Raw genomic sequence first — 16450 nt, forward strand, 5'->3', positions numbered from 1 at the left:
GCCCTGCAGCCTGAACGAATCCAGGGGGTTTCAAAGAAACAGGTTCTTTATTGAAACATGAACAAATGACTACGTGTTTCAAAGCTGGACTGTCTCCTTCAGGTACATATATGTAAAGACAGCATAGAAAAGATGCAAGATTTATAGGAAAAAAGACACCAGGGGTGGGGCAACATAGAAAATATAAGCACGCTATGCATCTTGTATATATCTCTGGTGGCTTTTTCCTTTAAATATTTCATCTTTTCTATGTGATCATTGCTGAATGTACCTGAAGATGAATCCGGTCCGACTGTGAAACGCGTCGTCATTTGTACATGTTTCAGTAAAGACTGTTTTTTGTCTCTTACACCCAGTTTGTAAGACAATAAAATGGCATCTTCCAAGGCATGCCATATTACTGTTATTCTCCCCTAGAAGTATGGCTGAAGAATACAGTGATTCACATAAGCATACAAATGGCAGTGCACATCGGCCTCGATGTATCAAAGCTTTTGCGCCAGAAAATTAGTGTAAATGGTTAGAAAAGTCGCAACATTTTTGCAGATGTAAGGTTGCACAAGAATATTGATATTTTTGTAGTTTTCACTCCAGTTTTGGCTAGCTTCATGAAAATTGGCAGAGCTTGGTAGAAACAGGGGCAGAAGACACCTGCTCCTCTAATTATTGACGATATATGGGACATATTACACCAGAAGAAGATTTGGGCTGAGATGCTGGAGGCACTCGCCACTTTTAAGATGCTCCTGATTCATTTAGAGGCGCACGTTTGTTAATGAGTCAGGAGCGTCTAACTCCTACATGCCTCTTCATCAAGACCAGTGTGAATAATGCCAATAATTATGAATCAGGAGTCAGAACCCTAGATCCAATAGTTGTGTATTATAGGCCCATAGGAACCATGAATACCATTTTTATATTATTAGCATTTTACAGTCCACTATTTAGACAAACATCTTGATCCTCCTCCAATTTGCAGCAAAAATATGAAACTGTTGCTCCACAGAAGACTTGAGGCGCACATATTTGCTGTAACGCAGAGACACAAGGAGTGGCAATGTGTGGCAGCAGCAACATGGGGCCAAGACATAGTTTTCTTATAGATTTTGTTATGGAGTCTTTTTAACGCATAATTACCATTAATTGTATCAAAGCTCTCACTTCTAATGTGCCAAAACTTTGTGTCCAATGAATGTTATTTGGGCTAGAGATGAGCAGATTAATTTATATTTCATCTAATTCTTTATGAATTTCCCAAAAATGTTTTTCTGGCACAAATTGCAAATTCAGTTCTCAAAAATGCAGCAAAATGGGAGTCAGTTAGCTGGAACTTTGCTGTAAGGTAATAAGCATTATATCATCACGGTACTAGGCCCCCATAGTCTCCTAGGTAAACTGTGACTAATGACTACCTGCAGGATAATGCGGCTTTTAGTCTTTAATGTAAGTCCAGATCCAGGCGCATGAGGCCGTGTGGTTTTTAGCCACTCGTGGTCAATTCTCTGTGTGTCCATTATGACCCCTGGTAACACGGAAGACATGGCAGCTGCGTGATCCTTAATGTCAGTTCCATATTTATTCGGTATTTCTTACAACACCAGAGAAAAGCAGAATTTGCTTGTTTTTTTTTTACAAAATGTCACAAATATGTTAGAAATTAGAATGTGGTGACAATTCCTGACTATCAGCTAATTAGGAACAGCAGCATGGTGCTCCAACGTGTCTTTCCAGTGGTAGACCCATGGGATCCGAAGGTATAAAAAATAGGGGATTCCCATGCCGCAGTCCAACATTTTACATTGTTTTTCCCTTATTAACAGATAAGCTGCCTCATTGTGGAAATAAACTCCACCGCAGGTGTCATGTGGGTGATACACAACTTCATTACTGAACATGATAATTTGCAGACCTTCCTAAAAAGAAATCCCAAGCATATCCACAGGGTCAGCAATTCTCTACAAACTGGGTGTTCCAGGTCTAGACTAATGGAATGAAATAACATTTTATTAGCAAATTAAACACTGACAAAATTTGTCTCTCCCTGGAATTAATGGCATGTTCAAACCCTGTTATTAAGTGGTTCTGAGACCCTTAGAAATGTTATACATGAAAAAGCAGCCAAAATAGGCCATGGAAACTTCTACATACAACTAATTTCAGGAGATAGTAGTAGGACTGTAGACAGTCAGTCAGATCTTGTATTCGGATTGTACCTGCTCCAAATTAAAGGGGTTATCCGGGACTATTAAACGTTTTTACTATACGTCTAAGAACTAACAGGCAGGTACTGTAGGTGTTAAATACCTGCCTGATGTGTGCAGCGCTGATCTGATCTCTGCAGGAACTGAGTGGTTTCAGACTGCTTTTCTGACGTTTAGCAGCTGAATCACTGGCAGGAGTGGTTGGGTGACCAGGGGCTGGCAGGCATGTTTCAGCCTGTGGGGCAACCACAAGGCAGTGGCCTTCAAGTTGCGGTGTCCCACCTTTGGCCAGCTTATCTCTGGCCGCTGCATTAAAGCAGCAAAAGTAACAGGCATAGTAATAGTACATAGGTATGGGAACAGAACGGAGCATGCTGTACACCTATAGGAGCAGAACATAGCTTACTGCCTACATAGATACTGCAACAGAAGCAAGCTGATTAGATAGACACAGCAACTGAACTAACTGACTACATAGACATACAGTAAGAACGGAACCAAGATTACTACATAGATATGGGAAAAGAAAGGAGCATACTACATAGGTAAGAGAGTAGAAAAGAGCTGACTACAGAGATAATGGAGCAGAACCAAGCTTACAACAGAGATATTCGAACAGAACCGAGCTTACTACAGAGATATGGGAGCAGGACCGAGCTTACTACAGAGATATGAAGGAGAACCGAGCTTACTACAGAGATATGGGAGCAGGACCAAGCTTACTACAGAGATATGGAAGGAGGACCAGATATGGGAGCAGGACCGAGCTTACTACAGAGATATGGGAGCAGGACCAAGCTTACTACAGAGATATGGAAGGAGGACCAGATATGGGAGCAGGACCGAGCTTACTACAGAGATATGGGAGCAGGACCAAGCTTACTACAGAGATATGGGAGCAGAACCGAGCTTACTACAGAGATATGGGAGCAGGACCAAGCTTACTACAGAGATATCGGAGCAGGACCGAGCTTACTACAGAGATATGGGAGAAGAACCGAGCTTACTACAGAGATATGGGAGCAGAAATATGGGAACAGAAATGTGCTAAGTCTACTACATGGGTATAGCAACAGAACCAAGTCTCCTACATAGATACAGTAACAGAGCCAAGTTTACTGCATAGATATGGTGCCAGAACCAAATTTAGTGCTTAGATATGGTGCCATATCTGATCTTAATATATAGATATGGGAACATAACCAAGCTTACTGCATAGATACAGGAGAAAAAACAAGCTTACTACATAGATTTACAGCACCATAGCCCAACTCACTACATATACAAGTTTCCTAGTGAGGCCTTTTTGAACACCGTCTTCCAAAAAAGAAAAAAAAAAAACCTTTTGTAAACATTATTTTCACTGTCCAAAAAATATTTTCAGATTCTGTCTAAGGATATGGCTGTTTACATACTCTCTGCGCTCGTCATATCACTCCTCCATATGCACTTTGCATAGAGACAATCACATGCCAATGTCTCTCTTTTCTGATAAACCCAACTGCAACAATGGGAGAAGCAGAAGAGAAAGTGTTAAGGGCCCGTCACACTAAGCGATATCGCTAGCAATATGGCTGTAACGTCACTGGTTTTGTGACGCAGCAGCGATATTGCTAGCGATATCGCTATGTGTGATACCTACCTCCGACCGTCTCCCCGTGTTGATTATCGCTTATCGCGCGAGAACGGCCTGGGCCGTTTCTCGTCGTCAGCTTCCTGCTGGGCTTCCTGTGGCGCCGACGAGCGACGCGTGGACGTGGGCGGGAGGACGTCTGACAGGTAAGTAGCGACTCCCGACCGCTGCTATGTCGCTGGTGAGATCTGCCTGTGTGGCAGCTCACTAGCCACCACTTAGCGATGCACCAGCGATCCTGACCAGGTCGTATCGTTGTCAGGATCGCTGGTGCATCGCTAAGTGTGACAGTACCTTTAGTCTATAAAAATTGCATATGGAGTGGTAATGGGAGGATAATGTGAGGAATGTACTGTAGAGGGATTAAAAACAGATGAATCCTAATAGTCCATTACACAATGTTAAGAAGCATTGAATTTCTGCAAATGTCCTATACACCTCATAAAAGTTAACTTGGCACCTAGAGAAACACTATTTATCTGCAGATGTAGGGTCAGTCTGCCGGTAAGTAGAGTTTAAAGCCTGGTTATCGGCTTACTGGAAAAGTGTTGGCTACAGGGAGAAAATTATGTTTTATTCTCCCTGCCGCCATTCGCTTCCAGTCATAGTAGCAGTTTAGCAGCTGTTCCAGTCAGCAAAGTGAGCGTGCTGTAATAACTTCCCAGCACTTTGATTGTGACATCTTTCTAGGAGTTCCAGCCTTCGGCTGGGCTTCATAGGATGACCAACATGGCAGCAGCACCTGGAAACCCATCAGCAACCTGCAACTGTGTCACAGTGGGGCTGGTGGGAACTGATGAGTACATGCATCGGTCATCACACTAATTGTCATTGTCAGTGACTGACAAGCGCTTTTAAAAACTTAATAGGGGGTATCCTCGACAGTGAAAAAATATTGTGCCTATGCAATAATAGGCAGGTAGTTGCTACCATAGAACCTAAACAAATATGGGTATCAAGGGAATAGCTAGATGTAAAGCGCCAATAGATACAATATTATGCCAGAAAGAAGACCCAAAGAAAACTAGGATAAATAAAGCAGTATCAAAATTATTAATCAAAAATATCATTACAAATATGCAATAATCATAATAGTAGGTGAGATAGACAGTTAAAACAATAGGAAAAAAGGGGGAGGGCAAAGAAAGTGAAAACCCCCTTAAGGAGACTCGTCTCCCTCCAAGGGCCACACAGCCTAGGTAGGTACTGCAGCAAAAGCAGGTGCAACTGAGCAGTTACAGCCAGTGAGCCATGTAACACAGGATATAGGAACCCACATAGAGCAGTTGCTATGGGCTATTGCACAATTACCCAGCAGTAAATAAAAGGTAAACAGTAAGACCCAAGATTATAAGTAGGGACACTGGGATAAAAATATAATAATGCAATTCAGTAACTAGTTTAATTATGGGTCACAATTACCATGGTGGGGTGTTTAAGACAGGCAAGTTTACATTCAAGTAAGAGAGCCAAACAGTCAAGCTCTAAGGCCATGTGCACACGGTGCGGATTCTGCTGCGGATCCGCAGCAGTTTTGGCCCTGCGGGTCCGCAGCAGATTTAGGTGCGTTGTACAGCACCATTGTTTTCAATGGTAAACTGAAAAACGCTGTGCACATGCTGCGGATTTTTCCGCGGGTTACAATCCGCAGCATGTCAATTCTTTGTGCGGATTGCGCTGTGGTTTCACACCTTATCCATTATGAGGTGTGAAACCGCAGGGCAAAACCGCAGGCTAATCCGCAGATTTTTCAACAAAATCCGCACAACCTTAAAACTATGTGTGCACATGAATGAAGAGTAATACTGACATGACAGATTGCTGTTAAGTAAGCATACCTTGTGACATGATGTCAATCCCTGGGTGTGTGGCCAGAGATGAGGGGAGTGAATTATGCACACCACTACTTAGGCTCTACCGTTCTTATCCCACACTACGCCTCCTGACGAAGCCATCCCAGGTGAAACGCGCGTTGAGACGCTCCCCTCATCTCTGGCCACACACCCAGGCATTGACATCATGTCACAAGGTATGCTTACTTAACAGCAATCTGTTACATGACGTTGCAATAAGGCTAAGTGCACACGTAGCAGAAAATTTCTGCTCAAAAACCTGACTCCCTTCCCAGAAACCGCGCCTTTTTTGTCTTAGTTTTTTTGCTCATTTTTGCGCGGTTTTGATGCGTTTTTTTCCGGCGCATTTTCAAAACGCATTGAACTAGCCAGAAACGTGGAAAATCCGCAAAATTTATGAGCATGCTGCATTTTTTACCGCGATGCGTTTTTTTTCACGGTAAAAAAACGCATCAATATGCACAAAAAGTGCAAAATGCATAGAAATTAATGGGAAGCTTATTTTTAGCGGTTTTATAGCGTTTTTATAGTCAAAACCGCTTAAAAAAACGCTAACAAAACGCTTTGTGTGAGCACAGCCTAAGGGATAATTTCACTTGTCTTTTCCTAAACATGAAAAGACAAATGGAATTCTCTAACACACATGTGAACCAGCGCTTATAGGCAGGGGTGGATTAAGATAGTGAGAGGCAGTTTAAAAGGCGTGCATCCCCCCCCTTGATAGGTCATGTGAATAAGACACAGGTGCTCTGGTGCACATCTGTTGTGCATTTTTTTTAATGTACAGCACTATACATAACATAGCGCTATACATAATACAGCAGAGGTGAGATTAATTTTCCCAACGCTACACCAATAGGCGGAAATTAATTTTACTCAATATTTATATTAACATATTATAATTTGAATATTAATTGTATGACTTAATATTCAGCAGAATCAGGTATGTTGACATCCCCTTATGTAAAGTATGATCCCCCACATAGCCCACTACATACAGTATGATCCCCCAAATAGCCCCCTCAAAAAAGATAGTCCATAACAACCATACCCATCCATAAAGTCATTTGGGAGAATTTATGTTATAAAGGCAACCTAGATGAGTCATCTTGGTGTGATGGAGAGTTGACTGCATGTCCGAGAGTTGGCTGCATTCCTTGGTTTATAATATGGAACAAAAAAATAATAGATTTACTATAACTTTATTCTTAAAGGAGTATTCTCAGTGTATAAAGTGATGGCATATTGCTGCTGGCTTTATTGGTGGGAATCTAATCCTGGGAATAACCTGCTGTGGGGAAGGACAATGCTGCTGTGTTCAAGTCAGTTCTAGATCATCACTATGGACCCTCCATTCTGAAACCCCATTTGTCATAAAGTGATGAGAAATCTTCAAGGAAAGAGTAAGCCTTTTCAGTAAATCATTTTGGGATAACTGACCATTAGCTAATCAGTAAGATAACCTAACATAGATACATAGTAAGTACGTTATTTGCCAATATGGATCAAGGGAAAGCATGAAGCCTTTAGAGGGAACCATTTCCTTCCTGATCACAAGCATTTTTTTTTTTAACAAGGGAAGTACTGTATAACTGGCTGCCCCCTTTTTTATAATTACAGCCATCTTTGATCATATTACAAAAACTAAGTTTTGGTCGACCTGGACTTAAATGGCAACTGCTAAGGAGATTTGGGCTCATAGGCTGAACAGGTCACATGCATTGGTTGACCTGCACGAGCACAGAAGATGGTCCCATTTTCAGATGGAGGCTGGTGTGCACACACAAATCATTGACCAGATGAGGTCTGTAGCATAAAAACAGCAAAATAATAGCTAGGACAGATCATTAAAAGGGACAACACTGGGAGAGGGGATGCTGTATGACACTGTTAATGCGCACACTTTATGGCAGTATTAACACTTTATGGTACTGTTTATAGTGGCACAGTATTGCACTATTCATTTGGGCAATGTATGGCACTGTTTATATGGGCTGTAGAAGACCACTTTAATTGTTACGGTAGTTAGGTGCTATTTGCAAATTTTTAGGTGCATTGGCTGACCTGAGTGAAGGAATTTTCTTTTCCCAGGTGTATCTGCAGATCTATTGTTTTCAGGGCCAAGCTTCCACTTTGGGATGAAAGCAGCTGTCAGCAGGAATGGCCATTTATACCTTTTTTCTGCATTACTTTTCATCTATCTATCTTTACTGTTTTTCTTAAAATGTCCTAGAATGTACTTTCTAATGAATACATCTGTCTGAACCTTTTGGAAACAGCTGAGAAGCATACGGATGAGACCATTTAATGTGTTTGGTGTATGTACAAAGCGTGATCCATCATTCCTATTGGGAAAAAAAACAAAACTGACATCTGCAGTCATCTAAGCTGGTGTTTCACCAATATTTCTCTGCCTTGCCAAAATGAATGCAGATAGCTTGTCTTCTGGTCATATTTTGACTTATTACATGCACATGAGCATTTCTGCTATTATTATTAGGAAGAATTACTATAGCGGTCATTCTTATCATTGTAAATAACTTATACTTTACCTGTAGATTTATCATTTCTCTTTTTTATACATTGACATCATTAGTAAAAAAGCAGAGGTCATGTAGACCGTCACTCTTCACGCAGCTGTAGACTACATAAATAGGCCAAGATCTTGTACATGTGTTTGCTGCATGCTCAGCACATTTGCTGTCTGCTTAGACATCTGACAGCTGCAAAATTGTTTGGAGTCCGACTTTTCAAAACTAATTTTCATTGTTTTGTCCAGTTTATGGGGCTTTTAGAATAACACAATTTGGGGTTTTTGTTTGCAAACCAAAGCCAAAAAATGTTAAAGCAAGAAGTAATGCCAGTTCTGATGACCCATGCCATGGCTACATGTTCTCGATCTCTCATGCCAAGTCAAGTTCTATGTCTGTGGAATAGCAATAGCAATCAATTTAATAGCTATTGGCTACTTTCTTTTTTTTGTATTACATTCAATACTTTCCAATTAGAAAGCCTTCTACAATCAAGGTGACATTATGAGTCAATGTGAGAATAATTATGTGCAGAGTCTTTGAAGGCTTATGAGAAGTTGAGTCATATATTACAGTTACATAGTTTGAAAAAACAACCAAGTCCATCAAGTTCAACCTTCCTTTCATTATTAAAAAAATAGTCCATATTTGAAGGAGTATCATCCACAGTTTACAGTGAGCTGATGGCTCTCTTTTTAAAGACTGATTTTAAAAGTCCTCCATTGTGTCCTCTATTGTGAGATCACTAAAAATCCAATCCCAACTTTACAAATATTATGGAAAGAATTCTGGAATCATTTGTTAAAATGGCTGTCCATTTAAAATATTTGTCCAATTCGCACAGCCATATTTTTAGAATGTTCTACTGACAGTATTTTAGGTGGTCCTTCTCTGCTGGACCCCCCAACAATTTTCTGTAGTATGCCAGAAAATCTAGTACGAAGTGTTCAGTACTATTGGCCATAACCACATAGGAGTTCCCATTAAAATGCTGTATGTGAAAAGCAATGGGGTCACATTTTTGTAGCCAATCTAAGCTCTGGCAGACAGATGAGTCTAATGATAGGGAAACTCCTCTTTTTTATTGTCTTTTTACCCTGCTTTTTATAATCACATTACATTTGACACAGTTCTGATTTTAAGGCAACATGATCCTAGTAGAGTATGTTGTGTTCTCTCAGGGCTGTACAGCTTTCAGTCTTATTTTTCTCCAAATTTAAAATAAAAATATATGCAAAAAAGATTTACTGTAATATCATAATGTATGTTTTTCATTACGCATTTACTAACCCAGAATTCACAAGCTGGCAGTTCTATAATTTTCTTTCCATGTATTTATTACCTATTATAGCCAAAAGTAAGGTGATGAAAAATGTTTTTCTGTCTCCAGGCATAAATCAGTCGGTGGATCAATGAAGATTCTGTTCAGTGACATACATTTTGAAGAACATGACGTACAAGAATTTTTCTTATGAGTCTGACATCTTATAGAAGATGTCCACCAGCAACACCAGCAAAGACCGTGGTTCTCCTATGGCCTACCATCTACTGTGTCTTGTTTTAATACTCACATGAAGATTTTTGTTTGCTGTGGGTACTTCTGTGTGACTGTAGAGGTTTTTATATGGACTACACATTATTCATACTGGATTGCATGGACAAGGATTGGAGATATGTCTTGGTTTTTGTTCTGGTTGAAAAAGTAATATTTTATTTTACTGTTTTCATCAGTTTTATTTTTAATTACTGTATATGATATTTATTACTGACAACAGGTTCATCCCATTGTTCATAATTTTACCAAATAATTTGACCTTCATAGTACCCCTTTTTAGGTGAGTTTTGCCAAACAGGTTTTGTCAAGTTTGAAGTGTAATGGATTGCTTCACCCTGGGAGAAGAATATTCAGAATAGTTTCTCTGTTTTGGTATCTGTCATAAATTACAGATTTTCAAAGTGTTCAAGGTGTGCAGGTCCATGTCACAAAAAAAGAGGTAAAACCACACCTCGCAGATGACGTTTCTACATGAATTGTCACACTTTCATTAATTGAGAGATCTCTGCACCCATGAAGTTTCCTCACTCTATGTTTATATAGATCGATAGCTAAGCTGAATATTTTACTGAGTGACTTTAATACTGGACCTGTCACTGGAATAATTTAAACAGAGTACCTTGTCCAATTGCTGCTGCTCCTCGGATTCTGGAAGTTTTTCTTCTGTGTGCCTCCGTTCCAAAGTAATGTTTAGAGATGAGCGAATTTGTTCGGATTTTGTCCCCGAATCTGATTTTGATATACAGTTGTGGCCAAAAGTATTGACACCCCTGCAATTCTGTCAGATAATACTCAGTTTCTTCCTGAAAATGATTGCAAACACAAATTCTTTGTTATTATTATCTTAATTTAATTTGTCTTAAATGAAAAAACACAAAAAGAATTGTCCTAAAGCCAAATTGGATATAATTCCACACCAAACATAAAAAAGAGGGTGGACAAAAGTATTGGCACTGTTCGAAAAATCATGTGATGCTTCTCTAATTTGTGTAATTAACTGCACCTGTAACTTACCTGTGGCACCTAACAGGTGTTGGCAATAACTAAATCACACTTGCAGCCAGTTGACATGGATTAAAGTTGACTCAACCTCTGTCCTGTGTCCTTGTGTGTACCACATTGAGCATGGAGAAAAGAAAGAAGACCAAAGAACGGTCTGAGGACTTGAGAAACCAAATTGTGAGGAAGCATGAGCAATCTCAAGGCTACAAGTCCATCTCCAAAGACCTGAATGTTCCTGTGCCTACCGTGCGCAGTGTCATCAAGAAGTTTAAAGCCCATGGCACTGTGGCTAACCTCCCTAGATGTGCACGGAAAAGAAAAATTTACGAGATTTCAATGCAAGATTGTGCGGATGTTGGATAAAGAACCTCGACTAACATCCAAACAAGTTCAAGTTGCCCTGCAGTCCGAGGGTACAACAGTGTCAACCCATACTATCCGTCGGCGTCTGAATGAAAAGGGTCTGTATGGTAGGAGACCCAGGAAGACCCCACTTCTTACCCCGAAACATAAAAAAGCCAGGCTGGAGTTTGCCAAAACTTACCTGAAAAAGCCTAAAACGTTTTGGAAGAATGTTCTCTGGTCAGATGAGACAAAAGTAGAGCTTTTTGGGCAAAGGCATCAACATAAAGTTTACAGGAGAAAAAAGGGGCATTCAAAGAAAAAAACACGGTCTCTACAGTCAAACATGGCGAAGGTTCCCTGATGTTTTGGGGTTGCTTTGCTGCCTCTGGCACTGGACTGCTTGACCGTGTGCATGGCATTATGAAGTCTGAAGACTACCAACAAATTTTGCAGCATAATGTAGGGCCCAGTGTGAGAAAGCTGGGTCTCCCTCAGAGGTCATGGGTCTTCCAGCAGGACAATGACCCAAAACACACTTCATAAAGCACTAGAAAATGGTTTGAGAAAAAGCACTGGAGACTTCTAAGGTGGCCAGCAATGAGTCCAGACCTGAATCCCATAGAACACCCGTGGAGAGATCTAAAAATGTCAGTTTGGAGAAGGCACCCTTCAAATATCAGGGACCTGGAGCAGTTTGTCAAAGAAGAATGGTCTAAAATTCCAGCAGAGCGTTGTAAGAAACTCATTGATGGTTACTGGAAGCGGTTGGTCACAGTTATTTTGGCTAAAGGTTGTGCAACCAAGTATTAGGCTGAGGGTGCCAATACTTTTGTCGGGCCCATTTTTGGAGTTTTGTGTGAAATGATCAATGTTTTGCTTTTTGCTTCATTCTCTCTTGTGTTTTTTCATTTAAGACAAATTAAATAAAGATAATAATACCAAAGAATTTGTGTTTGCAATCATTTTCAGGAAGAAACTGAGTATTATCTGACAGAATTGCAGGGATGTCAATACTTTTGGCCACAACTGTATTTGGGCCATATTCGACCACTGTTCATGCCGAATGTTTGTCTTATGATCGGTTCCGAACATATTTGTAATTTCTACTCCCATTGACTCTAATGACATTCGTCTGTGTTCGACAAATATTGCAAAAACAATATTCTATTCTGATCGTATTCGGAACCGAATCCAAACAAAATCGCTCATCTCTAGTTATGTTCCCCGGTAATAATGATGCAAGTTTTCCCTTCAACCAATTGGGCGTTGACCACAGTATTTCTTTGTGGGTGTAGGCAAGTTTTGATTGGCCAACATCAAAGGAGTAAAAGCAAACACCCACATAGAAGTCCTGTGGTGTACGCCCACTTAAATGAAGGAAAAATTTGCAGCATTATTTGTGTGGGACATAAGTTTGAAACAAGGGAGAACAAAAGAAAAAGAAAAACTGTTCCTGAATCAGTGGAGCAGTAAAATTGGTGGAGCAACTCTGTTTAATTTTAAAAAATCCAGTGACAGTTCCTCTTCAAGACGCTCAAGAAGAATAACCACCGAAGTGAAACCATGGAAGTCTAAAGTTCATTGTTGAAAATGATTAAAACCTGCACATGCATGTCTATAAGCTTTTATCCCACAAACACGCACATAAAGAGTTAAAATGAAATAAAAAATGTTTGACAAAACTTATAGCATTGATGTCGTCTACACAGTTTGATAAAAATAATTGGTATAATTAAGCGTCTCTTTCGCATGATGATCTGGGGATCATTGAAATCCTGTATTTGTAAGACCCCAGCATTCCTGATATCCGACTCCAGACTAGTACATGACACGGAGCTTATACACGATGTGTTGTTTTCTTTCTTTTCCCACAATATTTTATATTGGATGTGTAATGGCAAAAGTAACTTCAAGCAACTTTGACAACCATATCATTAGAAAAACCTGGATATTTAACTTTTTCTTGGATAATGTCCTAAATGCTAACAACATCCATCCTTATCAGAGAAGATTGTGTACTACATAGTAATTTATGTCTAAAGTTAAAAGCAGAGACATTACTGTGACAAATATGAACAATCAGACAACACAAAAAATAACATTGACTTGTTCTCCCAGAGCAAGATTGGTAATTATAATTGTAAGAGGATGGTTTAATAAATATTCCTTTGTAAAGCCATGGCTGTTGTGTGAACCAGACTGTTAGAAAATAGAATTGCCATTGTGCAGTGCTCAGGCATATTACCTAATCTCCTCTGTTTCCCACGATTTTAATGTCAGTTGAAATCAACTTATGAAATTGAAGCCAAAATAAATAAATGAAGACTTAAAGGGTTTGTACATATACCAAGATCCCCAACTAGAGTTTATTTCCAATCTTGATACACTATAAGCCAACTTCTCAGTTTCCAATTTAATCTGTGCAAACTTACTTTTGTTAAAGTAGCTGTCCCTTTACATTGATGGTCTCTCCATCGAATTAGTCAGTAATATCCTATTGGTGAGGTTGCGACATCTGGCACCCTCAGCAATCAGCTACTCCCGATGCCTGTGGTATCCGGACGTGCTCAGTTGTGGAGCTGCACAATTCCATCAACTTCATAGTGGCCATGATCGGGTGCTCCACATACGCTCCCTATTCGAATCAATAAGGGGCAGATGTGCCATACCCATCCATAGCCACTATGAAAATGACTATGTATTCGGCTCCACAACTGGGCACCCCACTAGTCAGATATTAATGATCTATCCTTAGGATAGGCCATAAATATAAAAGTCACAGACAACCCTAGTAGGCACATTGGTCTATTTTTCCTAATTACATTTTACACTCAATAGAAATTATTTTCTTGCAGGGAAATATACACTTTGGAGATATGCCATATGACATCTTTACATGATGTTTTACAATATTATATTATACTGTTTCTCAACCAGTAGGTAGGGAGGCTCCTGGGCTCCCTGCATCTTCTCCGGTGGCACTGAGGAAGTTGTAGAATTAACAGAACTTGGTACCAAATTAATAACCGTACCAGTGGTATGTAACACTAGGGTAGATACCATATGAAATTTAAAGTATATTTTCATTAACAAGCACAAATCTCATATTAAGACTTAGGCCTCACTCAGATGTCAATGATTTTGCTTTGTACATAAAAACTGCCTAATTTTCATGTGTTCGCATCAAATTTTCATCAGTGTTTGGATGGTGTGTCAGTTTTTACCATCAGTGTTTCATAACTGATTTTCTCATATGCTTAAAAGAAATATGTGAAAAAAGACATATACAAAAGTTCTCCTATCAATACAATGTTAAAAATGGACCTATGGACGTGTATGGGTGATTTATTTTGATCCGTGACTTGGTTCAAAACTGTACATGTCGCTGTTTATGTATTCGCAAAAACAAGGACTATAATGGGTACGTGCTCTGTTCTCAAATTCATGTACATGAAAAAAGGCATCTGAATGAGGCTTTATATTGTTCTTTGAAACATTACGGCCATTTCAAATGCCACAACCTTTCACATGATTCATGTGTACATAGGGACCTGTAACTCGCCTCTAGCAGCGCTAGGAAGATCCGGCCAGGGCAAAACCAGGCTATTCTCACCTCTTGCTATGGTTCTCAGATGCTTAAAAGGTTGTTCACTACTTTTACATTGATGACCTCTCCTTAGGATGGGTTGTTAATGTCTGATTGGCCATCATTCTGTCACCTGGCTCTCCGCCGACTGAAAGTACTTACTTGCGAATCTGAACGTTTACTTGTAGTGGCCAGGGCTTGTTACGCACATTTACCTCCTATTGATTTGTATAGGAGGTGGATGTACAGTACCCTGAGCCATAGACTGCCAGTTCCGCAAGTGAGTACTTCCGATCTGCGGCCACCACCAACAACAGCTGATTGGTGGGGGTGCCAGGTTCCAGACCCCAGCCAATCAGACATTGATGACTAATCCTAAGGATAGGCCATCAATATAAAAGTAGTGGACAACCTCTTTAAAGTATACTCCCTCTGAAACTCTGAAACATCAGAGTGTTTCAGAGAAAAATATAGGCTGCAATCGTGCTAATAGGCTCTGAACCCATGCTGCTCGTGGTTTTGGCAGCATGAATCAGATGACCGGTTCCCTTTAAAGTTTTGGCCGGATATGCTGCTTTTGTCACTTGGACTTCATTTTTAATATCTAGGATTCAATGGAGCATATTTTATAATACTACTTGTATTTTCCCGGATAGGGGAATTAATTTTGCAGGAAACCTACCAGCTCTTTAATTGCACATGGATCTTATAGCTATATGGTGTATCGCCTGTTCCAATTACTATACATAATAATAATAATAGAAAAACCCACCTAACCATTCCAACCACAGTCTATAAACAATATTTTTTGTGCATCTTGCTAGATTTAATGTATTTTTTTTTTTCATTCTTACATTTGTGTTGCCTGATTAAAAATCTTCTCTAGAGAAATCCATTTATCATATAGCAGCAAAACAGTGGGATAAACAAAATGTGGATTTAGTTTGTGAAACGTCAGTGTTTGTGACTGTGCGAGAATACCAGATATTTATGAAACTGCATGGGATGAGCGCGGCAGAGATTTTGTACTGTAAATTTACTGTTTAATTGTTTATTGTCCTCTTCTGAGAGTTTTTGTACATGGACACAAAAGGTGTTGTTTTTCTGAGCCTTTAACACTTTATAACATGTAAAAGTTTGAAAACTGTCCGTCACGTAGACTGCTAACTATAAAATAGATGATGACATGGTTTCTATTTTACATTGCCCGTTTCTTAAATCTTAGGTGAACACTCAGTGTTTTAGGAAACATTTTATCTAAAATGAGCACTTTTTTCTATTCAAGTTGGGTTGGACTTAGTGAATTTAATTGTACATTTTGAATGCAATTAACAATAAAAAAAAAAATAACCTGAAACATTGTTCTGTATTTTATATGATTTAATTCTTTATTATAAATTTCCCAATATACAGTACATTGCATGATTAAACAGAGAGATAAAGTTGAGTCATATACATTTAGGCTAAATACATTTATAGTAAATTATGGACTCTACTTTGTTCACATCTTACAGCAATCAATTAGACACGGATACATTTCCGCTTTAATTTACTATATCAGATATGCAGCTGGTCAAAAGTTTAATTGTATCAAGTTTTCTTTGTTTCTTTCTCTTTAAATAAATGCCCATATAAAGGCAATATATATTTGGTGCACTCCCAATATACAGTATATATATATATAGTATATACAGTATATATCATATATATATATAATAAAGGCCAAAATAAAATAACAGCCTTT

At 39.3% G+C, this 16450-nt stretch overlaps 1 protein-coding gene across 3 annotated transcripts in view; it reads left to right on the forward strand.

Moving 5' to 3' along the window:
* The window catches only part of SNCAIP (synuclein alpha interacting protein), a 320769-nt gene extending 310200 nt beyond the window's left edge, over positions 1–10569 (forward strand). For 2 of the 3 annotated variants that reach the window (XM_073556172.1, XM_073556094.1), the window contains one exon: positions 9609–10569. In XM_073556172.1, the coding sequence (XP_073412273.1) occupies positions 9609–9693 (85 nt within the window). In that variant the 3' untranslated portion in view covers positions 9694–10569. The remainder of the gene's footprint in view (positions 1–9608) is intronic. The other variant, XM_073556231.1, reaches the window with a different exon arrangement.
* Positions 10570–16450: the final 5881 nt, after the last annotated feature.

Source organism: Dendrobates tinctorius, unplaced genomic scaffold (genome assembly GCF_039654945.1).
Source record: "Dendrobates tinctorius isolate UK_male_01 unplaced genomic scaffold, ASM3965494v1 ptg000003l, whole genome shotgun sequence".
Taxonomy (NCBI): Eukaryota; Metazoa; Chordata; class Amphibia; order Anura; family Dendrobatidae; genus Dendrobates; species Dendrobates tinctorius.